The 25,952-nt window shown below is 35.3% G+C and overlaps 1 protein-coding gene across 1 annotated transcript in view; it reads right to left on the reverse strand.

Moving 5' to 3' along the window:
* PCDH15 (protocadherin related 15) overlaps positions 1–25,952 on the reverse strand; it is a 591,153-nt gene that overhangs the window by 277,905 nt on the left and 287,296 nt on the right. Inside the window, exons 15-16 of the mRNA XM_017861934.1 lie at positions 17,895–17,974; positions 6,220–6,313 (exon numbers count right to left, since the gene is read on the reverse strand). Of these exons, the coding sequence (XP_017717423.1) occupies positions 6,220–6,313; positions 17,895–17,974 (174 nt within the window). The remainder of the gene's footprint in view (positions 1–6,219; positions 6,314–17,894; positions 17,975–25,952) is intronic.

Below are 25,952 nucleotides of genomic sequence, written 5' to 3' on the forward strand. Positions count from 1 at the left end.
GGTCTGGCCTGGTGGTGACAAAATCTCTCAGCACTTGCTTGTCTGTAAAGGATTTTATTTCTCCTTCACTTATGGAACTTAGTTTGGCTGGATATGAAATTCTGGGTTGAAAATTCTTTTCTTTAAGAATGGTGAATATTGGCCTCCACTCTCTCTGGCTTGTAGAGTTTCTGCCAAGAGATCCGCTGTTAGTCTGACTGGTAATGCGACCTTTCTCTCTGACTGCCCTTAACATTTTTTCCTTCATTTCAACTTTGGTGAATCTCACAATTATGTGTCTTGGAGTTGCTCTTCTCGAGGAGTATCTTTATGGCATTCTCTGTATTTCCTGAATTTGAATGTTGGCCGGCCTTGCTAGGTTGCAGAAGTTCTCCTGGATAATATCCTGCAGAATGTTTTCCAACTTGGTTCCATTCTCCCCATCACTTTCAGGTACACCAGTCAGACGTTGATTTGGTCTTTTCACATAATCCCATATTTCTTGGAGCCTTTGTTCTTTTCTTTTTAATCTTTTTTTTTCCCTAAACTTCTCTTCTCACTTCATTTGATCTTCAATCACTGATACCCTTTCTTCCAGTTGATTGAATTGATTACTGAAGCTTGTGCATTTGTCACGTAGTTCTCATGCCATGGTTTTCAGCTCTATCAGGTCATTTAAGGACTTTTCTACATTGGTTATTCTAGTTAGCCATTCATCAAATATTTTTTCAAGGATTTTAGCTTATTTTCAATGGGTTCAGACTTCCTCCTTTAGCTCTGAGAAGTCTGATCATCTGAAGTCTTCTTCTCTCAATTAGTCAAAATCATTCTCCATCCAGCTTTATTCTATTGCTGGCGAGGAGCTGCATTCCTTTGGAGGGTGAGAGGTGCTCTGATTTTTAGAATTTTCGGCTTTTCTGCTCTGCTTTTTTTCCCCATCTTTGTGGTTTTATCTACCTTTGGTCTTTGATGATGGTGACCTACAGATGGTATTTTGGTGTGGATGTCCTTTCTGTTTGTTAGTTTTCTTTCTAACATTCAGGACCCTCAGCTGCAGGTCTCTTGGAGTTTGCTGGAGGTTCACTCCAGACCATGTTTGCCTGGGTATCAGCCGCGGAGGCTGCAGAAGAATGAATATTGCTGAACAGTAAATGTTGCTGCCTGATTGTTCCTCTGGAAGCTTCGTCTCAGAGGGGCACCCGGCTGTGTGGGGTGTGAGGTGTCAGTCTGCCCCTGGGGGGAGTGTCTCCCAGTTAGGCTACTCGGGGGTCAGGGACCCACTTGAGTAGGCATTCTGTCCGTTCTCAGATCTCATACACCGTGCTGGGAGAACCACTACTCTCTTCAAAGCTGTCAGACGGGGACATTTAAATCTGCAGAGGTTTCTGACACCTTTTGTTTGACTATACTCTGTCCCCAGAGGTGGAGTCTACAGAGAAGGGCAGGCATCCTTGAGCTGCAGTGGACTCCACCCAGTTCGACTTCCCTTCCACTTTGTTTACCTACTCAAGCCTCAGCAATGGTGGGCGCCCCTCTCCCAGCCTCGCTGCTGCCTTGCAGTTAGATCTCAGACTGCTGTGCTAGCAATGAGGGAGGCTCCGTGGGCATGGGACCCTCCAAGTCAGGCGTGGGATGTAATCTCCTGGTGTGCCGTTTGCTATGGCCCTTTGTAAAGTGCAGTATTAGGGTGGGAGTGATCCGATTTTCCAGGTGTTGTGTGTCTCAGTTTCCCTTGGCTAGGAAAGGGAATTCCCTTCCCCCTGGAGCTTCCCAGGTGAGACAATGGCTTGCTCTGCTTTGGCTCTCACTTGGTGGGCTGCACTCACTGTCCTGAACCCACTGTCTGACATGCCCCAGTGAGAGGAACCCGGCACCCCAGTTGAAAATGCAGAAATCACCCATCTTCTGTGTTGTTCACACTGGGAGCTGGAGGCTGGAGCTCTTCTTATTCCAATTTGTCTATTTTTTGTTGTCGTTGTCTGTGTCTTTGGGGTCATAGCCAATAAATCCCTGACAAATCCAATGTAATGAAGCTTTTGCCCTATGTTTACTTCTAAGAATTCTATAGACTCCGTTTTCATTTTAGGTAATGAATTACTTTTGAGTTTGTTTTTGCATATGATGTTAGATAAGGGTCCAACTGCATTAGTTTGCATGTAGAATTATCATGGCACCCATCTTAAAAATTATTTGACCAATTAAGTGAATGTTTATTTTTGGGATTCTCTATTAAATTACATTGGCCTGTATTTCTGTTTTTATACTAGTACTACTCTGTTTTGAGTACTATAGCTTTGTAGTAAGTTTGAAATCAGGAAGTACAAGTTCTCCAGCTTTGTTATTTACTTTTCTTTTTGGCTATCTGGGATCCCTTGAAATTTTAAGGATAAGTTTTAGAATAAGTTTGATTTAAAAAAAAAAAAATTTCTACAAATAGCATCATTGGGATTTTAATAGAAATTGCAGTAAATCTGTAGATTGCTTAGGAGAGTATTAACATTTTAACAATATTAAGTCTTCCCATCCATGAACATGGGATATATTTCAATTTAGTTATATTTAATTTATTTCAAAAATGTTTGGTAGTTTTCATTATACAAATCTTTGATCTCCCTGGTTAAGTTAATTCTTGAATATTTTATTCTTTTTAATGCTATTATAAATTAAATTGTTTTCTTAATAGTTTTAACTCATTCATTTTCAATCTATGAAAATGCAAATGATTTTGTGTGCTGATTTTTTATTCTAATACTTTGCAAAATGTCTTAGTTCCAACATTTGTGTACATGTGTGCAAACAAGAAACATGTGTGTGTGGAGTCATTAAAGTTTTCTATATGCAAACTCATATCACCTCTAAACAGAGATAACTTTACTTCTTCCTTTTCAAATTGGATCTTTCTCTCTCTCTCTCTTTCTTTCTCTCTTTCTTTTTTTGCCTAATAGCTCTGGTGAGGACCTCTGATACTATGTTGAATATAAATGGTAAAAGTAGACACCATGGTCTGAATCTTCAAAAAAATTAGAATCTAAAAAGTATAGTTTTTTCTGTACCCTGATAGCTAAAAAAAAAATAATTACATGAGATATGCAAGTTATACAGATTTTTAAATTATCATTAACAAAGTAAACTTAGAAAAGGAAAGTCAAATCAAACTTTCTCCATATTGTCTACAAATAAGCTCACAATGACCAACAGAATGTGACCTCCTATCTCCGTCATGCCCATTTTGAGGTGGTAGAAAAAGCGTATTCTCATGATAAAATTTTCAAACTCATCCTGGCAATTTGTTTCACACAAATTGCTTGTCACCATTTTGATTTAAATAAATTCCATCCATCTGTCTGTGTTTATCAAATATCTGTTTTAAACCACATGATTCTTAAGTTTAAAAGATTAATTTTACTGTAATTACTAAATATTTAGATAAGAAAAGTGCTATTAAGACATGAGAATATTATTTTTATATAATCATTTCTTTTCTTCAGGATCCCACTGTGTATGCCTACATATAAGTATATCCCTAAAATTATATAAATGATGAAATTAACTGAATAAACTTTTGTTTGAAATCTAAATGCTTTATACTCTACATGATATTCTCTTTTTTTTTTTTTTTTTTTTTTTTTTTTTTTTTGAGACGGGTCTCGACTCTGTCACCCAGGCTGGAGTGCTGTGGTCTCGTCACTGCAAGCTCGCCTCCCGGGTTCACTCATTCTCCGTCTCAGCCTCCCGTAGCTGGGACTACAGCCACGCCACCTCGCCCGCTAGTTTTTTGTAGTATTTTTTAGTTTTTAGTAGAGACGAGTTTCACCGTCTTAGCCAGGATGGTCTCGATCTTCCCCTGACCTCGTGATCTGCCTCTCGCTCCCAAAGGTGCTGGGCATTACAGGCTTGAGCCACCGCGCCCAGCCGATATTCTCATTAAACTTAGAAATGACACAAAATTTACTCAAAAAATCAGAATTTTTTTTTTTTTTTTTTTTTTTTTTATATGACAGAGCCCAGGCTGGAGTGCAGTGGCTCAATCTGGGCTCACTGCAAGCTCCACCTCCCAAGTTCATGCCATTCTCCTGCCTCAGTCTCCTGAGTAGCTGGGACTACAAAAAAATCAGAATTTTCAAGGGAAATGAAACCTGAATGATTATAAGAATGTTAGAATGAGGACCTAGAAATGCTAAGTATCCTGTTCAAGGAGAATTAAAATATACAAATAAATTACTGAACAATGAACTAGAGAGAACAAAACTGCTAATTTTAACCAGAACTTATTTTGGTTTTAAGTAGGCAAAAGTATTATTAGTAGATTGTGACTATTTTCCTTCCATCTGTTTCCTTGTCTAAGAAATTTTAAGGACAGACTTAAAATGTTCTAGCTAATATTACTGCCATTAGTTTCTGATCTATAATGTGACATATTTCAAAGCTATGTATTATCCTTTCGTTTTTTTCCTATTCTAACGGTTGACCTGAATGCTCTTTCTTAATTTCACTTCACTGTAATTACACCTCTTACTCTATGCCAAGTAATTTCTCCTTCTCCTCCTTCGAATATTTTCTCTCACTTATTGCCTAGCTGAGTTACTCTCTAAACTTTCATCATAAGTCAAGTTCTTCAATTACTTCCTCTAGAAACTCTCACTGACTTATTTATATACATCTGACACAGACATACTATAATAATTTAGGACAGGCTGGGTGCAGCGGCTCATGCCTGTAACCCCAGCACTTTGGGAGGCCAAGGAGGGGGGGGGGGTGGATCATCTTAGGTCAGGAGTTCGAGACCAGCCTGGCCAACGTGGTGAAACCCTGTCTCTACTAAAAATACAAAAGTTAGCCAGGCGTGGTGGCACCTGCCTATAATCCCAGCTACTCAGGAGGCTGAGGCAGGAGAACCGCTTGAACCCGGCAAGCAGAGGTTGCAGTGAGCCAAGACGTCTCCATTGCTCTCTAGCCTGGGCAACAAGAGTGAAATTTCATCTCAAAAAATAATAATAATAATTAGGTGCATTGCCTATATAAAAATTAACCATAGGTTTTATTTACTTTTCTATCATATTAGTACCTGCTATTATCCTCACTGTTTCCTAAAACTGTTCTGTATATTTTATTATATGTATATATATGTTTATTTATATAATGTATCAAAAATGTTAAATAGCTTACTATGGACAGATTGCAATTACCAAATTTAATTATTTCTATTTATCTCACTTTTAGTTAAGATGAGAAAACTATTCAGGTATCAATTTTATATTTTTTATTGTAATAAAATCTCAGAAATTCTCCTAAAATAAATGCGAAGAGTGCATTATTGTATACTGTCAGCCAATGTATTATATAGATTAAAGAAATCATTTCAAGGAACCAGAAATTATGCTGATATTGAAATTGAGTGAGCCTTGCTTATCAATCTGTAATGGGTTTGAAATTTTTTCTAGACAACAGCACTGAGTTGACACATAAACACCTGATTAAAAAAAAAAAGAATCACCTAACACATGGCGTAGAAATGGTGAAAATAATTATTAACAAAGGTAATATTACAATACATAGAAAGCGGGATGCTGGTGGTTGTGGATGAGATAGTTCAAATAATACAGACAAGCGATTTTAAAGCAGTTCAGAATGTCTAACAATTTTTTTTCTTTTTTTCTTTTTTTTTTTTTTACTTTTAAAAGTGAGTTTTATGTCCAGAGGAAATAGAATTTATCTTCTTTGGAATTATAAGCCCATTTAAATTATTTAGATAACCAAAATTACTTAGGACTCTTACTGCTACTTACAAATGCCTGTGGAATCAAGCAAATCACTTTCCTAAGAGCTTAAAGATATTTATGCACAAAATCCACTCTTCCTCCCTGACCCTTAAAAAAATGATGCTAAGTGAAACAGGTTCCAACATAATAAATTGCCAGAACACATTTCATGGTGCAGTGCAAATGACAGACACAATGGGATACCTGTTAGAATAAAGTAGATTTCATTTTCCCTACAAGTTAGGTGAGAATGCTGATCTCAAGTATCTGCTCTGTCAAGTCAAAGGTTGCAGCACATTAACAAATTCAGCGTATAGGTGCATGTATAAATAGCCTGTTGAAGAAAAGAGCACCACTTCTAGTAATTATAAGAAGTTGCTCCAGGTGAAAAGCATTAATTCATGTATGTAATAAATTGTTTAAGATTCTCTCAGTTGCCTTAATACTATTTTTAAAACCATTCCCCACGGAGCATACTCACCCCATCTGGCCTGCTATCTGAAGCTGTGATGATCAGAATGTAGCGATCAGTGCTTTCCCTGTCCAGTGCTTTCCCTAAGGTTAGAATCCCCGTGCTAGTGACAAAACAAACAAACAAATAAGACAAAAAGAGATATTATGTCACAAGGAGAGTCTTCTTAGTATAGTGAATTACTTTTGATAGCTTTTTTTCCCCTCTCAGTAACCATAGTTTGAGTATTTTAGATATATAATATTAAGATTCATCCTGAAAATTCAAAATGGTTTTTAAGGCTGTCAAATTTCTTAGTATCCATGAAACTGACCACTGAACTGATTTCCTCTTCTGGAACACACCAACAAAACTTGCTTAATATTCAGGGAAGAACAGTATCTATCTGTTTTGTTATTTCAGAGAAAAGGATTCATTATTTCCTTATCAGTTCTCCAACATTCTTTGAGACAAGGGAATGATTTTTATACACACTCTATATCACCTTCCCCTTTTAACATATTATATGTCTATTATGGAAATGCAAAAAAACCCTCTAAATTTATCTCTGAAACTCTATAGAAAAAGGTTTCTTTTTGTTTAATTTACAAATAACCGAGGCCTTTGTACAAAACTAGAAATAGGAATTTTGTAAATTAAGAAATTATGTTTGTAATGTTCTTTTGTACTTTATTATTATACAATTTAAATTATATTTTGTTTCAGAAGAAGACGTCTTCTGCATATTTTACATTTTAAAGAAAAACTGCATTAGAATTCATGTTCTATTTTTAATTTGTTTAAAACCCTTTCGTGGGCTACACTAACAATTTTAGTTTTGTTATCTTGGAAATTTAGTGTTTTCTTAATTTAAACTGGATGTATAATGGAAGATTACAGGGCACTGGAAAATTATTGCACTTAGAAATTTTAATGTTATTCCCTTAACTTTTTCACTGTTCAGGAATTAAATGTTTCCAAATATTTAACAGTTTACTCACCCCATGTCTTTCAAAACGTTTGGCTAATTTGTATGGGCTCTCTAGTGATTTGATTTATTCTTAGATTTTACCATCTGATATGTTACCACATTTAATTGAGCCTAAAACAAGCATTCCACCTGTGTAGGAGGTTTTATTTCTAAATATAATGGACATTGAAATATTTATTTTTCAGGTCCAAGCCAGCCGTTGCTCACCGCCCGTTAATCCAGCACTTTGAGGCCAAGGTGGGTGGATCAATGAGGGTCAGGGATTGAGGACTTACGGCTAAACCCAGTGAACCCATCTCTACTAAAATACAAACAAACAAACAAACAACAAAACAAACAAAAAACAAGCTGGGCGTGGTGGCAGTGCCTGTTAGTTCAGTACTCAGGAGGCTGAGACAGCAGAATGGCATGAACCCCAGGAGGGCAGAGGCTTGCAGTGGAGCCCGAGATCGTGCACTGCCATCCAGCCTTGGGCAACAGATGAGGACTCTATCTCAAAAAAAAAAAAAAAAAAAAAAATCAACCTCCCAAAATATAATTGTTTCGAGATAAGTTGTTTTCAAAAGGTAAGTGCTTTTATTGAAGGGAATTTAAACAATATATCACATAATGGTAGTTGATACAAGAAGGTCAAAGCCAATTAATTCAAAATAGGGTCACAGTTCACATTTGTTTTTATGTTGGATTGGGCTGGAATTGCTTTTGAAAAGTTTCTGAAATATTGGCATGCCATGCAAACCAGTATTTTTTTTTTTTTTGCTCCTGTTGCATTTATAAAATTGCTTTGTCAAAATAACTTGAAAATCAGTTCCAAGGGCATGGTTCAACTAAGTTTGACCAGCTTCCTACCACTATAGATGGTCCAATATTCCCATTTTAAATGACATTAAATGAGAAAAGTAATACATGTATTTCTTTGTGAGGGCTATTCAACAAGTATCTAAGGAAAACAGGATCTTGAACCTAGCCATAGTATATAAAGAGAAAGAAAGAAAATTGAGTACATTTTCATTTGTTCTTTTCGTTATTCTCTATAATTCCTCATTGTACATTAAAGAATTAGAAATTACTAAACGTTATATTGTTTTTACGTGAATTACCAAAACTCTGTGGTAACTGAGTTGTTACTACCAGGAAACAAAACATAAAAAAACTTTGCTTAATTCATTCCAGGACGAACAATATCTATCTTGTTTTTGATTATTTCAAGAGAAAAGATCCATTATTCCTTAGCATGTTCAGAATTCTTTGAGACAAGAAATGGTTTCTTATAAATAATCTATGTCGCCTCCCAATTGTACACAGTATTTGGAATACACACACACACACACAGACACACTCTATATATACTCTCTATATACTATTTAGAATATTTAATACTATATATATTGTTCCAAAAATACTATAAACACAAACAGATAATTGTGTATTATCTGGTGATTATTATGGAGGTAGTTTTTATGTAATATGCAGGCCTTATGATTCAATGTTGTAGGCAGTTATGTGGTATATTTGGGCAATGCAGAAGGGGAGAAAAACAGGCAGTGCATTTTGAGACTCATAGCTGAAATACTAGTTTGTGGGTATACATGTGCATCCTTTTATTAAATCCAAGAAATAGCTCACAAAATGTCTTATTACCAGCTAGATAGAGGCTATCAGGCCAGGATACATTGGGGTACATTTAGTAATGCAATATACCTTATAAGTATACATATTAAAAATATATAAGCTTCTTCAATTGATAAAGCATCAATAACATGCTACTTAAATTATATAGGATTGAAAATACATTTCCCAGGAGTGATGTCAGCAGAAATGGAGAAGACAGCTCCAAGAGATCAAAAAAATCACATCAAAAAATCACAATTAAGCAGGGACCTTAAAAAGCAAATTTGACAAAACTCTGGAAAACAGTTACAGGTTTATAGCAACTGGATGAAGGCAGAATTTCTTTTAAAAAAAGGTAGATCAAATCTGGTATAAGAACTTTGTGGCATTTTGACTTGTCTTTATCCTACCATCTCACTGGCTCAGAGCGGCCTTGAAAACGTCAGTGAACATTCCCAGTGTGACACCATGGTCTTTGTTTCTGGAGGGAGCAGAGCTATCCTTATTCACAAAGAATGTGGGGGTCTATTCTAATCTGTCTGGAGACTGCATGAAGGAGTGACACATGGTACTTATCCTTGTTTCATCAAACTTGGAAATCACTCAAGGCAGAAAAGCAGTGGGCATTCCAAAGAAACACTGTAGGCAGGGGATAGCCCACAACCACCTGAGGCATACAATAGAGTGCCAAAAACTTGCCAGGAAAGTCTGGGTAAAAGTTGCATGGAAAAGTCAGGCACTCAAAACTGTACTGAGGAATACAGAACAATAAATATAATTGAGAATTCATAAATACACCCATACATCTACAGTCAATTGATTTTCAACAAGAATGCCAAGACCATTCAATAAGAAAGAATAGTCTTGTCAACAAGTGGCACTGGAACAAATGGAAATCTATATGTAAAAGAATTAAGTTAGGCTACTTCACTTCATACACAACTATTAACTCAAAATGGATCAATGGTTTTTCTAAACACAAGAATTGAAACCTGTTAACAACTCTTAGATAAAAACTAGAGGTAAATATTTATAATCTTGGGTTTGGCCATGGGTTCTTAGATATGACACCAGATGCACAGGAAGCAGAGGAAAAAATAGAGATACTGAACTTTGTCAAAATAAAAAAAAATAAAACAAAACAAAACAAAACAAAACCTTTTGTGCATCAAGGAACATTATCGAGAAAGTTAAAAAAAAAAACACACACATATAACTGGCAAAAATACTTACAAATCACATATCTGGGTAAGAGTCTTATTTCCAGAATATATAAGGGATTGCATAACAACATCAAAAAGAAATCCCATTTTAAAAAAAGGCAAAAGACTCAAATACATGTTTTTTCCAAAGAAGATATAGAAGATACACAAACAATCAAAAAGCATATGAAAATATGTCATCTTATGCAAATGAAAACCCACAACGAAGTATCACTTCACACTCACTATGATAATTATATTTTTTAAAAGAAACAAACCCCACTACTAACAACAACAAAAAAAGAAAATAAGTGTTGGCAAAAATGTGAATAAATCGGAATCCTCATATATTTCTGATGGGAATATAAAATGCTTCAATCACTGTGGAAAACACTTGACAGTTCCTCAAATGGTTAAAAACACATAATTATGCTATTCCCCAGCATATCTCTTGGGTATATACTTTAAAAAGCTGAACACAGGTACTTAAATACATGTATGTATATGTTCACAGCAGCAGTATTTGTAACACCAAAAGGTAGAAAAACAGCTTAAATGTCTGTCAATTTATGAATAGGTAAACAAATTGTTGTATATGCATGCAATGGAATATTATGTAGCCATGAAAAGTAGTGACCTCCTTACACATGTTGCAACACAGATGAATCTTGGAAACATTATGCTACAAAAAAGAAGCTAGATGCAAATAGTCACACTTTGTATGATTCCATTTGTGTAGAATATCCAAAGTAGGTACCTTGAAGCCAGCAAACAGATTGGTGGTTGCCAGGGGCTAAGGGAAATAAGGAATAGGGAGTAACTCCTAAATGGATTCAGATTTCTATTTGGAGTGATGAAACTGTTTTAGAACTAGACAGAGTTGGTAGTTGCATGAGTTCTGAATCTCCTAAACACCACTGAATTGTTCACTTTAAAATGGTTAATTTTATGCTATGTGAATTTTGCCTCAATTATACAAATTATATTGCAGAGAATTTTCCATCACCAAGCTTTTGGGCTACGTTCCTGAAACATATTTTGCTTGGCATACTCAAATTCTTTTAGAAAATAGGGTTTGCCTAACCATAAAAATGGTGTTCAAAAATAATTTGAAAATTTGGCCAGATGCGGGGGCTCATGCTTGTAATTCCAGCACTTTGGGTAGCTGAGGTGAGCAGATCACAAGGTCAGGAGATGGAGAGCATCCTGGCTAACACAGTGAAACTCCATCTCTTTTTGTTTTTTATGTCCACTTTTTAAATTTTTTTGAGATGAAGTCTCACTCTGTTGACCAGGCTATAAGGCAATGGCATGATCTAGGCTCACTGCAACCTCCACCTCCCGGGTTCAAGTGATTCTCTTGCCTCAGCCTCCTGAGCAGCTGGGATTACAGGTTCCTTGGGCAGCTTATTTGCAAGCTCTGTGCCATCAGTTTTCCCTTCTGTCAAATGGGAAAGTGAAATCTCATTTCTACTAAAAATACAAAAAATTAGCCGGGCGTGGTGGCAGACTCCTGTAGTCCCAGCTACTTGGGAGGCTGAGGGAGGAGAATCACTTGAACCCAGGACGCGGAGGTTGCAGTAAGCTGAGACCGCATCACTGCCCTCCAACCTGGGCAACAGAAAGAGACTCCATCTCAAAAATAATAATAATAATAATAATCACCTGTACTCCCAGCTACTTGGGAGACTGAGGTGGGAGGATCACGTAAGCCTAGACGTTTGAGACTAGCCTGGGTCACAGAGTAATACTCAGTCTTAAAAAAATTAAACAATGTAAATAGAAAGTACTAGTGGATATCTACTTCCAAACAAAACAAGCTACTGAATTTAAAACCTGCTTCTATAACTAACTGTTTTTCAAAATTCCATTGTTTATTAGGAAATACTGATGCAGCATCATTATAAACTAAGATTATCTCACGTATTTAATGATATATAGGTTTTGCTTAATTAAAATTTTGTTAAAAATTCTATTGCTTGTGACTGAACATTTACACTTGCAAATATCTGAGCCTTTGGCAGATTTACGTTGTTGGGCACTGAGTTTTAGGCTTTGTAATGATATTAAGAGAGATTAGAGTATACTTTAAAATGTATAGTTGTTTCAAGTTTGACATGGTGTTTCACATTAAATAGCAATTAGCAATTAACAAAAACATACTATAGAGGGAGCTGGGTATTGATAGCAGTTTGGGGAAAAACGATGGTGGCATGAACTAAGTTACTAGAGTGAAGTGTGAGGAGTAGTTTGATTTATATTTGGTTTACATTTTTAAAGTAGAGCTGAGCTGTCAGGGAATAAAATAAATATCATCTTTCTAATATATGAATCTTCAGTATAATCATAAAATTCAAACTGTTATGAAAAACATAATTGAGCATTACATTTAATGTCAAAACAAATTAATTACCAAAGAAAACATTAAAATGCTAGTGAAGAAAAAAAAAATTTTATGAAGTTATTCTTTTTTTAAAATTTTTTATTATTATACTTTAAGTTCTAGGGTACATGTGCACAACGTGCAGGTTTGTTACATATGTATACTTGTGCCATGTTGGTGTGCTGCACCCATCAACTCATCATTTACATCAGGTATAACTCCCAATGCAATCGCTCCTCCCTCCCCCTCCCCATAATAGGCCCTGGTGTGTGATGTTCCCCTTCCCGAGTCCAAGTGATCTCATTGTTCAGTTCCCACCTATGAGTGAGAACACGCGGTGTTTGGTTTTCTGTTCTTGCAATAGTTTGCTGAGAATGATGGTCTCCAGCTGCATCCATGTCCCTACAAAGGACACGAACTCATCCTTTTTTATGGCTGCATAGTATTCCATGGTGTCATATGTGCCACATTTTCTTAATCCAGTCTGTCACTGATGGACATTTGGGTTGATTCCAAGTCTTTGGTATTGTGAATAGTGCCGCAATGAACATACGTGTGCATGTGTCTTTATAGCAGCATGATTTATAATCCTTTGGGTATATCCCCAGTAATGGGATGGCTGGGTCATATGGTATTTCTAGTTCCAGATCCTTGAGGAACCGCCATACTGTTTTCCTTAATGGTTGAACTAGTTTACAATCCCACCAACAGTGTAAAAGTGTTCCTATTTCTCCACATCCTCTCCAGCACCTGTTGTTTCCTGACTTTCTAATGATTGTCATTCTAACTGGTGTGAGATGGTATCTCATTGTGGTTTTGATTATTTTAATAGAATTTGGACTGGAGATGGAGATAATTTTTGAAATTATCTTGTTTAGCACTGATTTTAAGTGTTGGCATCACAGATCCTATCCTTCAGAGATAACAACTCATAAATACTTGAGAGATGGCATTTCCTCAACCTCCCTTAATAAATAACTATGACATTAGGCCGTCATATTTATAAGGGAAGTTTTCATATATCTTACTTAAATGTGTACTTATTTGTGGATGACTGCTGAGTGAATATTTGCTAAATCATATGCCACTATCAAGACAGACACTATGAAAAGATACTGGAACAGGGCATTACAGAATCATACAGATATGGCCACTTAATACATGGCACTGAATGATTTTTATAACCAATGTTTGTGATTTGTAAAAAACTAAGGTCTTTTCTTTAAAGACCCAGTTTCTTTCTTGGCTGTGTGACTAAGCCAATTTATTAAAATGATAATAATTCAGTACTTTGTAAACCCATACTGACATTAAGATGATTATTCATTACTACTAATTTTTTTAAAGAAATACAAGAAAACTTTGGCATACTTTTATTTCATTAAAGAAAAGGAAAGTAATGGTATTATAATGATGCTTATTGGGATAATTTGCATTATAGCATAAAATAATGTGGTAAAGTATACAATAGACATTTAAATATTTTTCATTTTGCTTTAAGATATAAAATATAACCCAGACATTATTTGCACATATTGAAGTATCTGATGAGGTAGAACATTGCTTATTCTTTTAGTGTACCTTTCTTAGGCCATTTGTGTTGCTATAAAGGAATACTTACGGCTGGATAATTTATAAAGAAAATAAGTATATTTGTCTCACAGTTCTACAGGCTGTAGAAGAAGCATATTGCCAGCATCTGCTTCTGGTGAGGGGCTGAGAGTATTTCCACTCATGGCCAAAGGTGAAGGCCATGTGCAGATATCATATGGTGAGAAAGGAAGCAAGAGAAGAGGGGTGATGTCAAGCTCTTTTTTTTTTACAACCAGTTGTTGTGGGAACTAATAAAGCAAGAACTCATTCATTACTTTTGGTAACAAGCCATTCATAAGTGGTTTGCCTTCATGACCAAACAAATCCCATTAGGCTCCATCTTCAACATGGGGGATCAAATTTCAAAATGAGGTTTGGAGTGTCAAATATTCAAACTATAGCAGTACCCAGATTGTTCAAATCCTTGAAAGTTATAGAGAAGTGGTGGTGCAAATTTTTTGAACAAGAATCTCAGAAGTTTCAAAGAAGGTGGCAGTTGAAATGTCAGTTACTGTTCTCCATTTCAAATGCATTGAAATGTATCTCTACTGGTTCAGGCTACTCTGTAAATATCAATGGGAATAACAGCAATGAGGTGGTGGAAACAAAGTGACCATAGGATAGAAGGCAATGGTCCCAGTGTATGGGACCCCGAATCAAGAATGATCATCAAAAGGGATCACACAACCATTACAAGGACATGTTCTGCTTTAGCTTTCCTGGAAGCAGTTTGCATCTTAAGGAGATACCTGTCCAGGTTGACCTAAGAGCTTTAACATTAAGAATCATGGTCAATTTAGACTAAAAGGATTTTGCATTGACATAATTTACACCTTTAAGAACTTCTGTAACCCAGCCATTATCTTTTTCATTCCAAATGCAGAGATGAGAGGAGCACTAGAGATACAGGAAAGCAGTGCATTTAGATAATTTATTTGGCAAAACCAGTAGCTTATTAGATTTCACAATCAGCAATTGAAAAATCTCTTGGCATCAAGGGAAAAACAGGAATGCAAATTCTTAAGAGACCTGGGCTTCCTGCTTACCAGAGAAGGTGAAAACTTCTTCGTTGTCTTTTCCTTTTGTTGACAGCTTTATTAATATTTTAATTCAGATATCATAAAATCCACCAATTGAAAGAGTACAATTCAATGGTTTTTAGCATAATCACAGAGTAGTTCAATCATCACCATAATCAATTTTAGAACATTTTCAACACTGTATCTATTAACAGTCACTCTCCATTCTCTCCCACTCCTCATTTTCAGGCAATCATTGATCAACTTTTTGTCTTATAGATGTGCCTATTATGAATATTTTATACAAATGAAATAATATAACATGTACTCTTTTTGTGACTGACATTTCACTTTGCATAATATCTTCAAAGTTCATGTCTGTTGTAGCATGTTTCAGTACCTCATTACATTTCATTGATGAGTAATATTATATTATTACAGATAGGCAACATTTTGTTTATTCCTTCATCTGCAGATGGATATTTGACTTGTTTCCACTTTTGTACCATTATAAATACTTCTTTTATGAACTTTCTTTGTGCAAACTATTATGTATGTCTTCATTTCTCTTGTGTATGAGCAGAATGCTTACTTATGCAGTAACTCTGTTTGCCATTTGGAGAAAAGGTCAATTCTCCAAAGGGTACTCATATGGTTTCAATCTGTGCCCTTGCCCAAATCTCCTGTCGAATTGTCACCAGTGTAGGAGATAGGACCTGCTGGAAGGTGATTGGCTCATGGGGGCAGTTTGTCATGAATGGTTTAGCACCACTCCCATTGGTGCTGCTCTTTTGATAGAGGTTAGGAGATCTGCTTGTTTAAAAGTGTATGGCACTTCCCCTCCCTCTTTCTTCCTCCTGCTCAGGCCATGTGAAGCGCTGACTCCCCGATTTGCCTTCCATCATGACTGTAAGTTTCCTGAGGCTTCCCCAGAAGCAGAACTGGTGCCAGCATCATGTTTCCTGTACAGCCTGCAGAACTGTGAGGCAATTCAATCTCTTTTCATTACAAAATACTCAATCTCAAGCATTTCTTTATAGCAGTGCAAAAAGGAACTCATACATGCACATTTTACATGGCCACATAAATTTATGCCGATTTCAACGTCTCCACACTCTTAGTCGTACTTGTTTTTGCCTTTCTTTTTTCACTATAGACACAAAGTATGTATGAAGTCAAATCTCTTTATAGTTTTAAATTGCATTTCTCTAATGACCAATGATCAGTGATCATGATCATATTTCCATGTGCTTGTTGGCTATTCACATATTCTTTTTTAAAGGAACGTCTATTCAAATATTTTGCCCATTTTTAATTAGATTGTTTCTCTTTATTAAGTTTAACAGTTCTTCATGTATTCTTGAGACATGTTTCACACCATATACATAATTTTAAAATATTTTCTCTCATTGTAGGTTGTTTTTCACTTTAGGATGGTGCTCCTTGAAATACATTTTTAAAAATTGATGAGACCCAATTTGTCAATGTTATCATTAATCCTTTGTGCATTTTGTGTCATATCTCAAAATGTACTGACTAATCCAAATAATGAAGATTTATTTCTGTATTTTCTTCTATGTGGAATGTAGTTTTATCTTATATATTGCAGTTTATGATCCACTTTGAGTTCATTTTTGTGCATGATGTGAGATAAAAATTCAAATTCATTCTCTTGCACGTTGTCCCAGTTTCATTTGTTGAAACAAAGTTTTTTCCTGATTGGATTATCTTGGCCCCTTTTTGAAAATCAATTGACCATAAACACTAGAGTTATTTCTGGATTCTTCAGTCTGTCCCAGTGGCTTATATGTCTATGTTTATGCTAATATTACACAGCCTTGATTAAAGCTTTTCTTTAACATTTTTATTTTGTTTAATGATGATTGTAAATTGTAGCTAATTTTTGATTTCTATATGGCTATGGGATAAAAATGAAAACTGTTAAGCTTTTCTATTTATCAAATAGAAGTTTACTTATCTGTGGAAAATATTGTCCTTGTCTATAGTTTCCCAGCATTACTAACTTACATTTGTATAATTCTATTCAACGTGAAATTTCAGGTACTTCTGAGAAGACTAATTGACCAACACATGGTTCTCTTGTTTTGGAATTATGTCCCACATGTTCCTGAGTCTGACGTGGCAATGTATTCATTTGTCAAAGTTTTAACTTTATAATTCTGGGCCAAGTTTACATTTCTAATCTTTCAGAAAGTAAAACTATTCATAAGTACACAGGAAATATCAGAGGAGAGCCAAGCTCTTTAGAAACCAGCCACATGTGACAGCAGAACAACTACCTTGCTATTGTAAATGTGAAGCAAATGGTCTCTCTGAAGCCCTAAATGCCTCCTTTTAATGTCTGCTCCCAGTTTTCTCAATAGTTATCATTAGCAATATCTCAGATGTATTCAGAGAGATAAGTAGAATGACACTGATCTAGACCTCAAAGAAGTTTGGCATGAACATGTATTTTATTTCATTTTGCTTTTTTTTCTTAAATACACCTATGCTAATCTGAAATTGAAGGATGTGTTTGTAACACATCTTGCCTACAAGACTCCCTTTGAATACACGGTTTAGTGCTAAGTAACCCTTTGCAGTAATGTCCTTGTCATTATTAGTAACTGACAACTTTAAAAGGATCGAATTAATCCCAGTTATGCCTTCCAATGAAATGTTTCCACCTCAGTAGATTTTACCTAGTAAAAATGTTAAAAATAAACAGTCTCCTGGGTAAGATTTCTGGGCTCAGAGTTATCCTCCGAGCTACCATTAACATTCATAGAAAACAAAAAGGGAAGTACAACTACACACAGTTGAAAGCCTCTGATTGTAAGTCTGTTCTCCTGCTAACAGTACGTTGCTGTATATTTTTTTAAAGTAGGAAATCATTTTTTACTTACGTTTCTGAAAGATTAAAAACTCTCTGAGGATCTCCATTCTCAATGGCGTATGTTATTGGGTCTCCCTCTCGATCAGTTGCCTTCAGAGAGAAAACATAATCCAATTATCAAGTAATTGATATGGCGCGCACTCATTACGGAGTAATACAAAAGTTTGAAACTAATAGCATAGAATGTCCATGACACTGTTAAAGAATGAAGATTAAAGCATGGCCTAATGGCAAAGTGTAAAATTAAACATTTAATATCTGATCCATTTCTGAATACATAATCCTGTCTGGTGTGGAAATAATCATTTTCCCAAGGTTTACCTATTTTATTAATTAATAAATTTATTTTATATATCTGTTTATAGTTTAAATAAAATCTGCTGGCCTGGCACAGTGGCTCAGCCTCTAATCCTAACACTTTGGGAGGCCAAGGTGGGTGGATTACCTGAGGTCAGGAGTTCAAGACTAGCCTGACCAACATGGTGAAATCCCATCTCTACTAAAAATACAAAAAGTTACCCAGGTACAGTGGTGCACACCTGTAATCCCAGCTACTCGGGAGGCTGAGGCAGGAGAATTGCTTGAACCCAGGAGGCAGACATTGCAATGAGCTGAGATCATGCCACTGTACTCCAGCCTGGGCAACAGAGCAAGACTTTGTCTCAAAGAAAATAAAAAGGTGTTAAACTCTATATACATTTTTACAGTGTCGATAAAGTGTTTAACATATACTCTTTTCTTTTCTGTTCAGAATATATCAAGATAATAATTCAAATCAGTCTAACTTTCTGGTTAAAAATCTTGAATTTATAGCCACAAAACATGACTTAAAACTGGACTCCAATTGTCCTATGTGATTATTTCTGTGTACCCATTTCTAAAACGAGGACTGTATAACAATACAAGTGTTAATAGATGTTGAGAGGTTTAATTGAAATAATGTTTATCAAGGCACATAGACTAATATCTGGGACATTGTAAGCTTTCAATAAATATTAACCTTTTTGGTGGTTTTTCTTCCCTTCAAAACCCAAATTGGAGAAGAAAACATATAGTTTGACTTTTAGTTCCAAGTTTCTCTCGCCCAAAATAAAGATACTCTTGTTTTATGGCACTGAGTTTTACCTTCAAAAACATTAAATCAGTTCTTTTTCCAGTGAGTCATTTGATCCTCTTATAAAAGACATAGATAAAGAAAGAAATTTGGATACTATCAGAGAGTTGAAAGAAGGATTTGCCTAAGCATGATGCTACAAAGGGGCGAAATATCTGATAAAGGTCCAGATGTATTTTATTTTTAGGTGACTAGCCTGGCAGAAACACCAGCCTCTCCACAGACAGGAACTGCCCTGGAGTTAGCAGGACCTGAGAGCGGAATAAGTATGTGAGTTTCTTTCAGTGACTAGATAATAACTGTCCCAGCCATAAGAGGCTGAGTGTGAAATTCCCTGTTCAGACAGGTAAGAACGTATTGTTCTTAGTGGTAGATCAGTTGGCTTTGACCTGGATTACACAGTACTGCTCATTGAATGTCCTTATCAGCTACCACATTGGATTAATGGCCAGAAGCCTCTATTGGACCACATAAACTACAGAATCAAGGGACAACTGAAAATAACATTTCAGTCAGTAAGACACTACTGAATATTGGGCCAGGTCCTGTAAGAAAAGCTTTGCAAGATTATTTAACCTGTATCTCATAAAAGTGATATGCTTCCTTCACATGGCTCCTATGACATCATATTGTCCTGCTTTCAATCCTCATATTATCAACTGTAGTTCCTCATTTTGTTTGCAGATTTCTCCTCATTTATAAGACTTATTTTGTATTGGATTGTTCCAAAGGTTGCTCCTTAAACTTCACTTATTTACTCATCTCATTCAATAGTGTAACTATAAATACTGTCTATCTTCTAAAGACGGTCATATCTCTAGGCTAGCCCTTTCGTCTGGATTTCAGATGTGTATCCAATTGCCTATATGGATTCACATTAGATGAATAATAATAAGCCTCTCCGATTTAAAAGGTTAAAAACCCCAAATCTAGATCACCTCTCCATCTTGACATACCTCAAAAAATAAAAGAAATTCAAACAATAACCTATTGTTTTCCCTGCTTCATCATCTCAGTAAATACCTGCAACTCCATTCTCCTACTTTCTCGGGGCTCATAGCCACACTTTGAGCGCTCACTCTTACTCTCCAATGCACCCCGTCAGCAGATCCCACCAGATTTATCTAAAATATCTGCTGTATTTGGCTCTGTCCGAATTTCTTCTCTACCACCATCTTCCTCGTGGATTATGGCAGTAACCATTTTACTAAAATGTTGCTTCTTCCCTTGTATCCTCACAATAGTCAATTTTTAATTAAGCAGACAAAATACTTGTTTTCCAGGCCAATCTTTTATTTCTTTGGGATAAAGTCTATTGCTTTCTCCCCAGCTCCCCACCCTCCCCGTGCCACACACACCAAAATAAAATGGAATAAAAATAGTAAATGAAGAAGAAAATAATAAATTAGCTAGAGTAAAATATTACTGAAACATTCCATGTTAGCCAAAATCCAAACTGTTAGATTTCATTGAGTTAGTCATAATGGAAGCCTAAGAGTAGAAAATAAGAAGCAAAGAAATTGTTAAGAATGCACTCAATAAAATGGATAGTGGATGCTTGGTATTTTTCCTTGGATTCTGTTATTTGCTAGATAGGAACCACAAATAATGATACTCAGCTAACGTTTTGAAGAAACAGAGAATTATATCTGGAGACTATATCTTAACCCTAAAAAGCTTACACTGAACTTTTCTGTTGTTTTCTCTTGGTCAATAAATTTTACTTGTTATGTTGTAATAGATATGATCAAGTTCTTTTTGTTTGTTTATTGCTATGTGGTTGCTGTTTTAATTTTTTTCTTGAGAAACATTTTAAAATCCTGCGTTTCATAAAATCCAGAAGAAATGCATTCTGAAGCAAGATAGCTTCACGTAAACAATTTTAAGTCCAGATTAATATTGAATCTTGTATTATATCAGATCTACTCTAATATTTAATATCCTTTATGTAAGATGAGAGCACTGTGAGTATTGTGTTTTTTATTTATATTTCATTATTTTTATGTTACTTCCTTTCTATCCCGAGGTAGTTCGAAATATTTCTTCAGTTTTATTTTGACCACTCAAATACCTCAGTCTTTTAAGGATTGTGAATGTCAGTAATTTTCCTACTTCATTCTTATGTAAGGTTGTGCCCATTTTGGAAACTTTGAAGACCTAGGATTTAAAAGGAAATTCTTATTTCATTTATTTCCTCATATTTATCTTTTCACACAATCCTTTATTGGTGTTCCAGGGTCTGGGGTGGTATAATAATTAGGAAGTATTTACAGTTTTTCAGCCAAGAAAGCAAAAGGAAATGGTTTAATCTTCAGCAAAGTTCTGCAATCTATCCATTACATGAGTTAGCACTTGTATAGACAATGTCATCTTTATTTGTCAGTGTCCAAAGGTGAGAAATAATCCATAAAAGGAAAAAAGGAAATATCAACAGAAGCATTTACTCTTCAAGTATTAGGATTTGACTATGTGTGTATGTGTGCCCTAAATATATTTCTATTAGCAATATTTAAAGGTTTTCTATATATAAATCTAACCAGCCATCTCAAAATAACTGCTTATAATATGTCAGAAACTATATTAACATTTTGCATGTCTTGTCTCATTGAAACCTAATAGTAACTTTACTGGTAAATAGAAAATGCATATGACTTCAATTATATCACTATTTCTGCCATGATTCCAACCAGATTTCTCTGTACTTTACTTAATTGAAAGATGCATCTTTTTTATCTAGAGAGAGTAATAACTGTATCATCTTGAAAATGGGAGCATAGTGTTATTCAGTATTTTCCATAATATACGAGATAGAAATTGCTTCTTCTTAGTGAACGAAACATTTTATGTGTTTATTTTTGATAAATCAAGTCATATCCAAATCCCTTCTTCGAAGCCTGAGAAAAGTAAGATAGCAGTTATCTTTCTGGGGCTTATTTTGAGTTTAACAGGGGAAATTCTGGAGCCAGCTACCTGGCACCTCAGCTGTACCATCTCTTCTCAGATAATGCACTCAAGTACAAAATGAGAATAATAATACTATTATTTACAGTAATCACTCATGAATTCAACACATATTTATCGAGCATCTACACTGTGTTAAGCACTGAGGCTGCAGCGGTAAACCACACAGACAAAAATCCTGCACTTATACAACTTACATGGTAGTGGAGGAAAATGAATTTAAAAATTAATTAGAATATTTTGTTTTCAGATCTTTATACATATTGCTGAACTACAAAATATTTCACGAAGGACATATATGGAGAACAGGGTGAGGATTTACACTTATAGAGAAGTGATCATGACAGACTTACTGAAAATATGAAATTTTGGCAAATGCTTGTAAAAGGTGAAAGAGTAAGTCACATGGGGTAGAACATTCCAGCAAGAGGTCAGAGCAAGTGATAAAGGTCATGAGGTGGAAACAGGCCTAGTGAGTTTCAAGAACAGCAAGGAGGTTGTCAGGTCTGGAGCCAAGCATGTGGAAGAGGAGCTCCTCAGTTTACTTTGACCACTTTAATACCTCTGGTTGAATGAATAAATGATGTGTATTTTGGATGGCTGGCAAGTAATGCACTTTAGCCACTGGTTTGCTAATATATGGTTAATAACATGGTTAAGATTAAACCAAGTCTTTCCTTTAATTTAAATTTAATTTTAATTTTGCCTGAAGAACAAATGATTCCTTTAAAAAATCAAAGAAATTACTCTTTCCAGTCCACTCAACCAGATTACTTGCAGCATCTGACTTAAGAGTTCCTGATTTTTCAGAAGCACCAATAGGGAAGCAAAAGTATTTATCCAAGGAAGCAATGTTCTTAGACACTGGCAAATGGAAAATTTGAAAAAGAAAACAAATTTTCTCTAAACTAATATTCTGTTCATGTTAAAGATGAACACAGCCATCACATACCATCTGGTAGAGTGCACTTTATGTGCACAGAATGATTCTACACATTTCACAGGACATTAAGACAAAGTAACTGCCCTTAGGGATTCTAAAATAGATAAAAATCAATGGATTTGGATGATTTTCTCACTTAGGCAAACAAGTTCTGATTTATGTTATTAAACTACTTGAGAGCAACAAATAAAGCTTTCAATTCAGTATAGCAGTGTTTCAAAAAATATATACATTCATTCCTGTTATTTCATTTTTTGGCCTTTAACAAAATGTTAGAATATTTATGAATATATTTTTAAAAAAATTAATGAATGTATTTTATTCATGTCAAGTACTGTTATTTTGTCATTCATAATGATAATATAAAATGTCCTTTTGAAGTAAGTGTAAGTAAAAGGTCAGTTTATTAAATATTCCAAACAACATCAAATGAATATGATACAGAATATACATATAACATATATGAAACATGGAAATGTAGCTAAGTCTACAATGACAAAAATATACATATGCTCGAAAATAAAAGGATGTTGGGAAACTGCACACAAGAGAGCCATAAAACTGCTCTTTTTCTTATAATGTTGGTATGGATTAATGATCTTTTGCCCAGGGGACGAAGTAAAATGCCTTATGCTAGGCAGGCATAGCAGAATCACTGCTGGTAGTGTTGAAAATAAATGGCATGTAAAAGTGAGCATAAATTTCTTTGTCATATCCAGAGAAGTTTCTGTAAATTAAGAAGTCCTTAATAGGAAAATATCTAGATTTCCATTAGATTTAGGGAGACTCTATGAAGGCTTACTCTCAAAAAATTTTTGTTGTACAAAATGGGTAACCTTGGAACACAAAGAGATTTAATCAATGCTAAAATAAGCCTGGAACTCTAATTTTGTCCAGTGCTCAATGAACAATCAACAAAATAAACTTAGAACTAATGTAAATATTCAAAATGGCCCATCCAAATAATGGTTACCATTATTTAAAAGCACTTAGAATATCCCATCTCATTTAATCCTCAAAACAATCTTATCTGGAGAGCACTGCAATCCCTATTTTATAGATAATAAAATCTTAAGCTTAAAAATTAAATAATTTGCCAAAGTTTACAAACTATAGAATCATAATTCATATTCTATGTCTTCTGAAACTCATTCTCTATCACCAGCAAAGTCCCCTATGTCCTAAACTTATCTCAACGTTCCCTTCACCTGCTTGCTTGAACCAACACCAAGCTCTTCTTAAGAACCTAATTTTCCGATATCCCTTTTGATTGGTGAGCCTCATGGCAGCCTTCTTGTTTCTCAGTGACACTGCCAGATTATTCTTCTGGAAATGCATCAACTTTAATTCTGATACCATAAGCATTATACTGTATTAACTGCTGCTCTTCATTGTTAAAGTCATATTCTACACTATTTATCATCCTTCCTGTTTTTTGCTCATTGTCAGTCTCTCTCATTGTCTGTCATTGCTGTCATTGTCAACCTAATCCAATATCAAGGTTTCAAATAATATGTTAAATGCTCATGACTTCAAAATTGTATTTCAGTTCTGCAGCTTAGAAATTCAAGATCATGGCACTAGCAGATCCCATGCACCTTTCGTGGTCTGCAGAGAGCTGTCTTCTCATTCTATACTTAGATGGTAGAAACAGAGCGCTCTGGTTTCTTCATTCCCCATAAGGGCACTAGTGGCCATTTGTGAGGACTCCACTCTCATAGCCTAAGTGTCTCTAACTACCAAATGTCCTACTTCTGAATACCATGACGCTGAGGATTTTGGCTTCAATATGTGAATTTTGGGGGAACACAAACATTCAATCTATAGCAGATGTCAAAAAGTCTCTTCAAATACAGTATGGCCAATACTGAATTACTCTTCCTCTAACAGTGTTTTAATTTTGGCTAATGACAAATCAATGTTTCCAGTTGCTCAAGCTATATCTTAATACCTATTCTTAACTTCTACCTCCCATTCCATATCCAATTCATTAACAAATCATGTAGTTTTTAACCACCAAAATATAATCAGATTGAAATCACGTCTCATCATTTCTGGAAAGATCACTCCAGGCCTAGAATGGACTGATAGAGCATATCAACAAATCTCTACAATTTTCCCAGGCTTCCTCCACAGACCATTTTCCATGCAGCATCCAGAATTATCCTTTGTTAAATTTGGTTGATTACATCACTGCTATACTCAAATTCTTTTAACTGTACCTAATTTCATGCAGAGTAATTATATCTATCCCTCTCCTAATACTGAATGATCTCATTTCTACTACTGTCTCTTTCTTTTACTTTACTCTGTAAAGAGGAGTATTTTCTTCTTCCTCAAACACACCAGACAGGTCTAAACTTTGAGGTCTTACCTTGAAACTGAAATACTTTTCCTCACATACAACCACGGTTCATCCTCTTACCTTATTCAACTCTTTGTTGTAAGGTCACTTTCTCTGTGAAATAATCACTGTCAAATTGTATTTTCCCATGCACTTCCTCTCTAGCTTTCCTTCTTTCATTTTCCCCATAACATCTTCTAAAGTTCTACATAACTCACACATATTTTGTAATTTTCTTCTCTATTAGAATGGAACTTTCATAAAAGCAGAAATTTTGTCTTCTTCGTTTACTGTTATATCCTAGCATTTTTAGTTGTGACACAATAAGAAGTTAATATTTACTTATAATTTGGCCCTTTCAAAGTCATAAGTCTTAATGATTATAATTATAATGAGAAAATGAATGAGAGAATTTTGGAAAATGAAAAGGAAGGTATTAAGTGGACAGTGGTCTCTCCCTGCTCCTGTTTTCACTGGGAGGCAGGAAAATGCGCACCTCAGGAGGGGAGGGCATGGGACACTCTGGCTTCTCCCTGATTTATAAAACTGCAAGGATAAACTAAGTCCAGGAAACTCAGTCAGAGCTCTGTTCTGCATATGCATATTTTTCCTAGTATCATAAATGGCCTTCCTTTGTACTTCCTGTGACTGGGAGCCGAACTTTAATGTACTGAAGGAAGTACAGCATTTCAATTGTATCTGGTAC

The sequence above is a fragment of the Rhinopithecus bieti genome, unplaced genomic scaffold (genome assembly GCF_001698545.2).
Source record: "Rhinopithecus bieti isolate Rb0 unplaced genomic scaffold, ASM169854v2 scaffold_61957, whole genome shotgun sequence".
NCBI classification, from domain to species: Eukaryota; Metazoa; Chordata; class Mammalia; order Primates; family Cercopithecidae; genus Rhinopithecus; species Rhinopithecus bieti.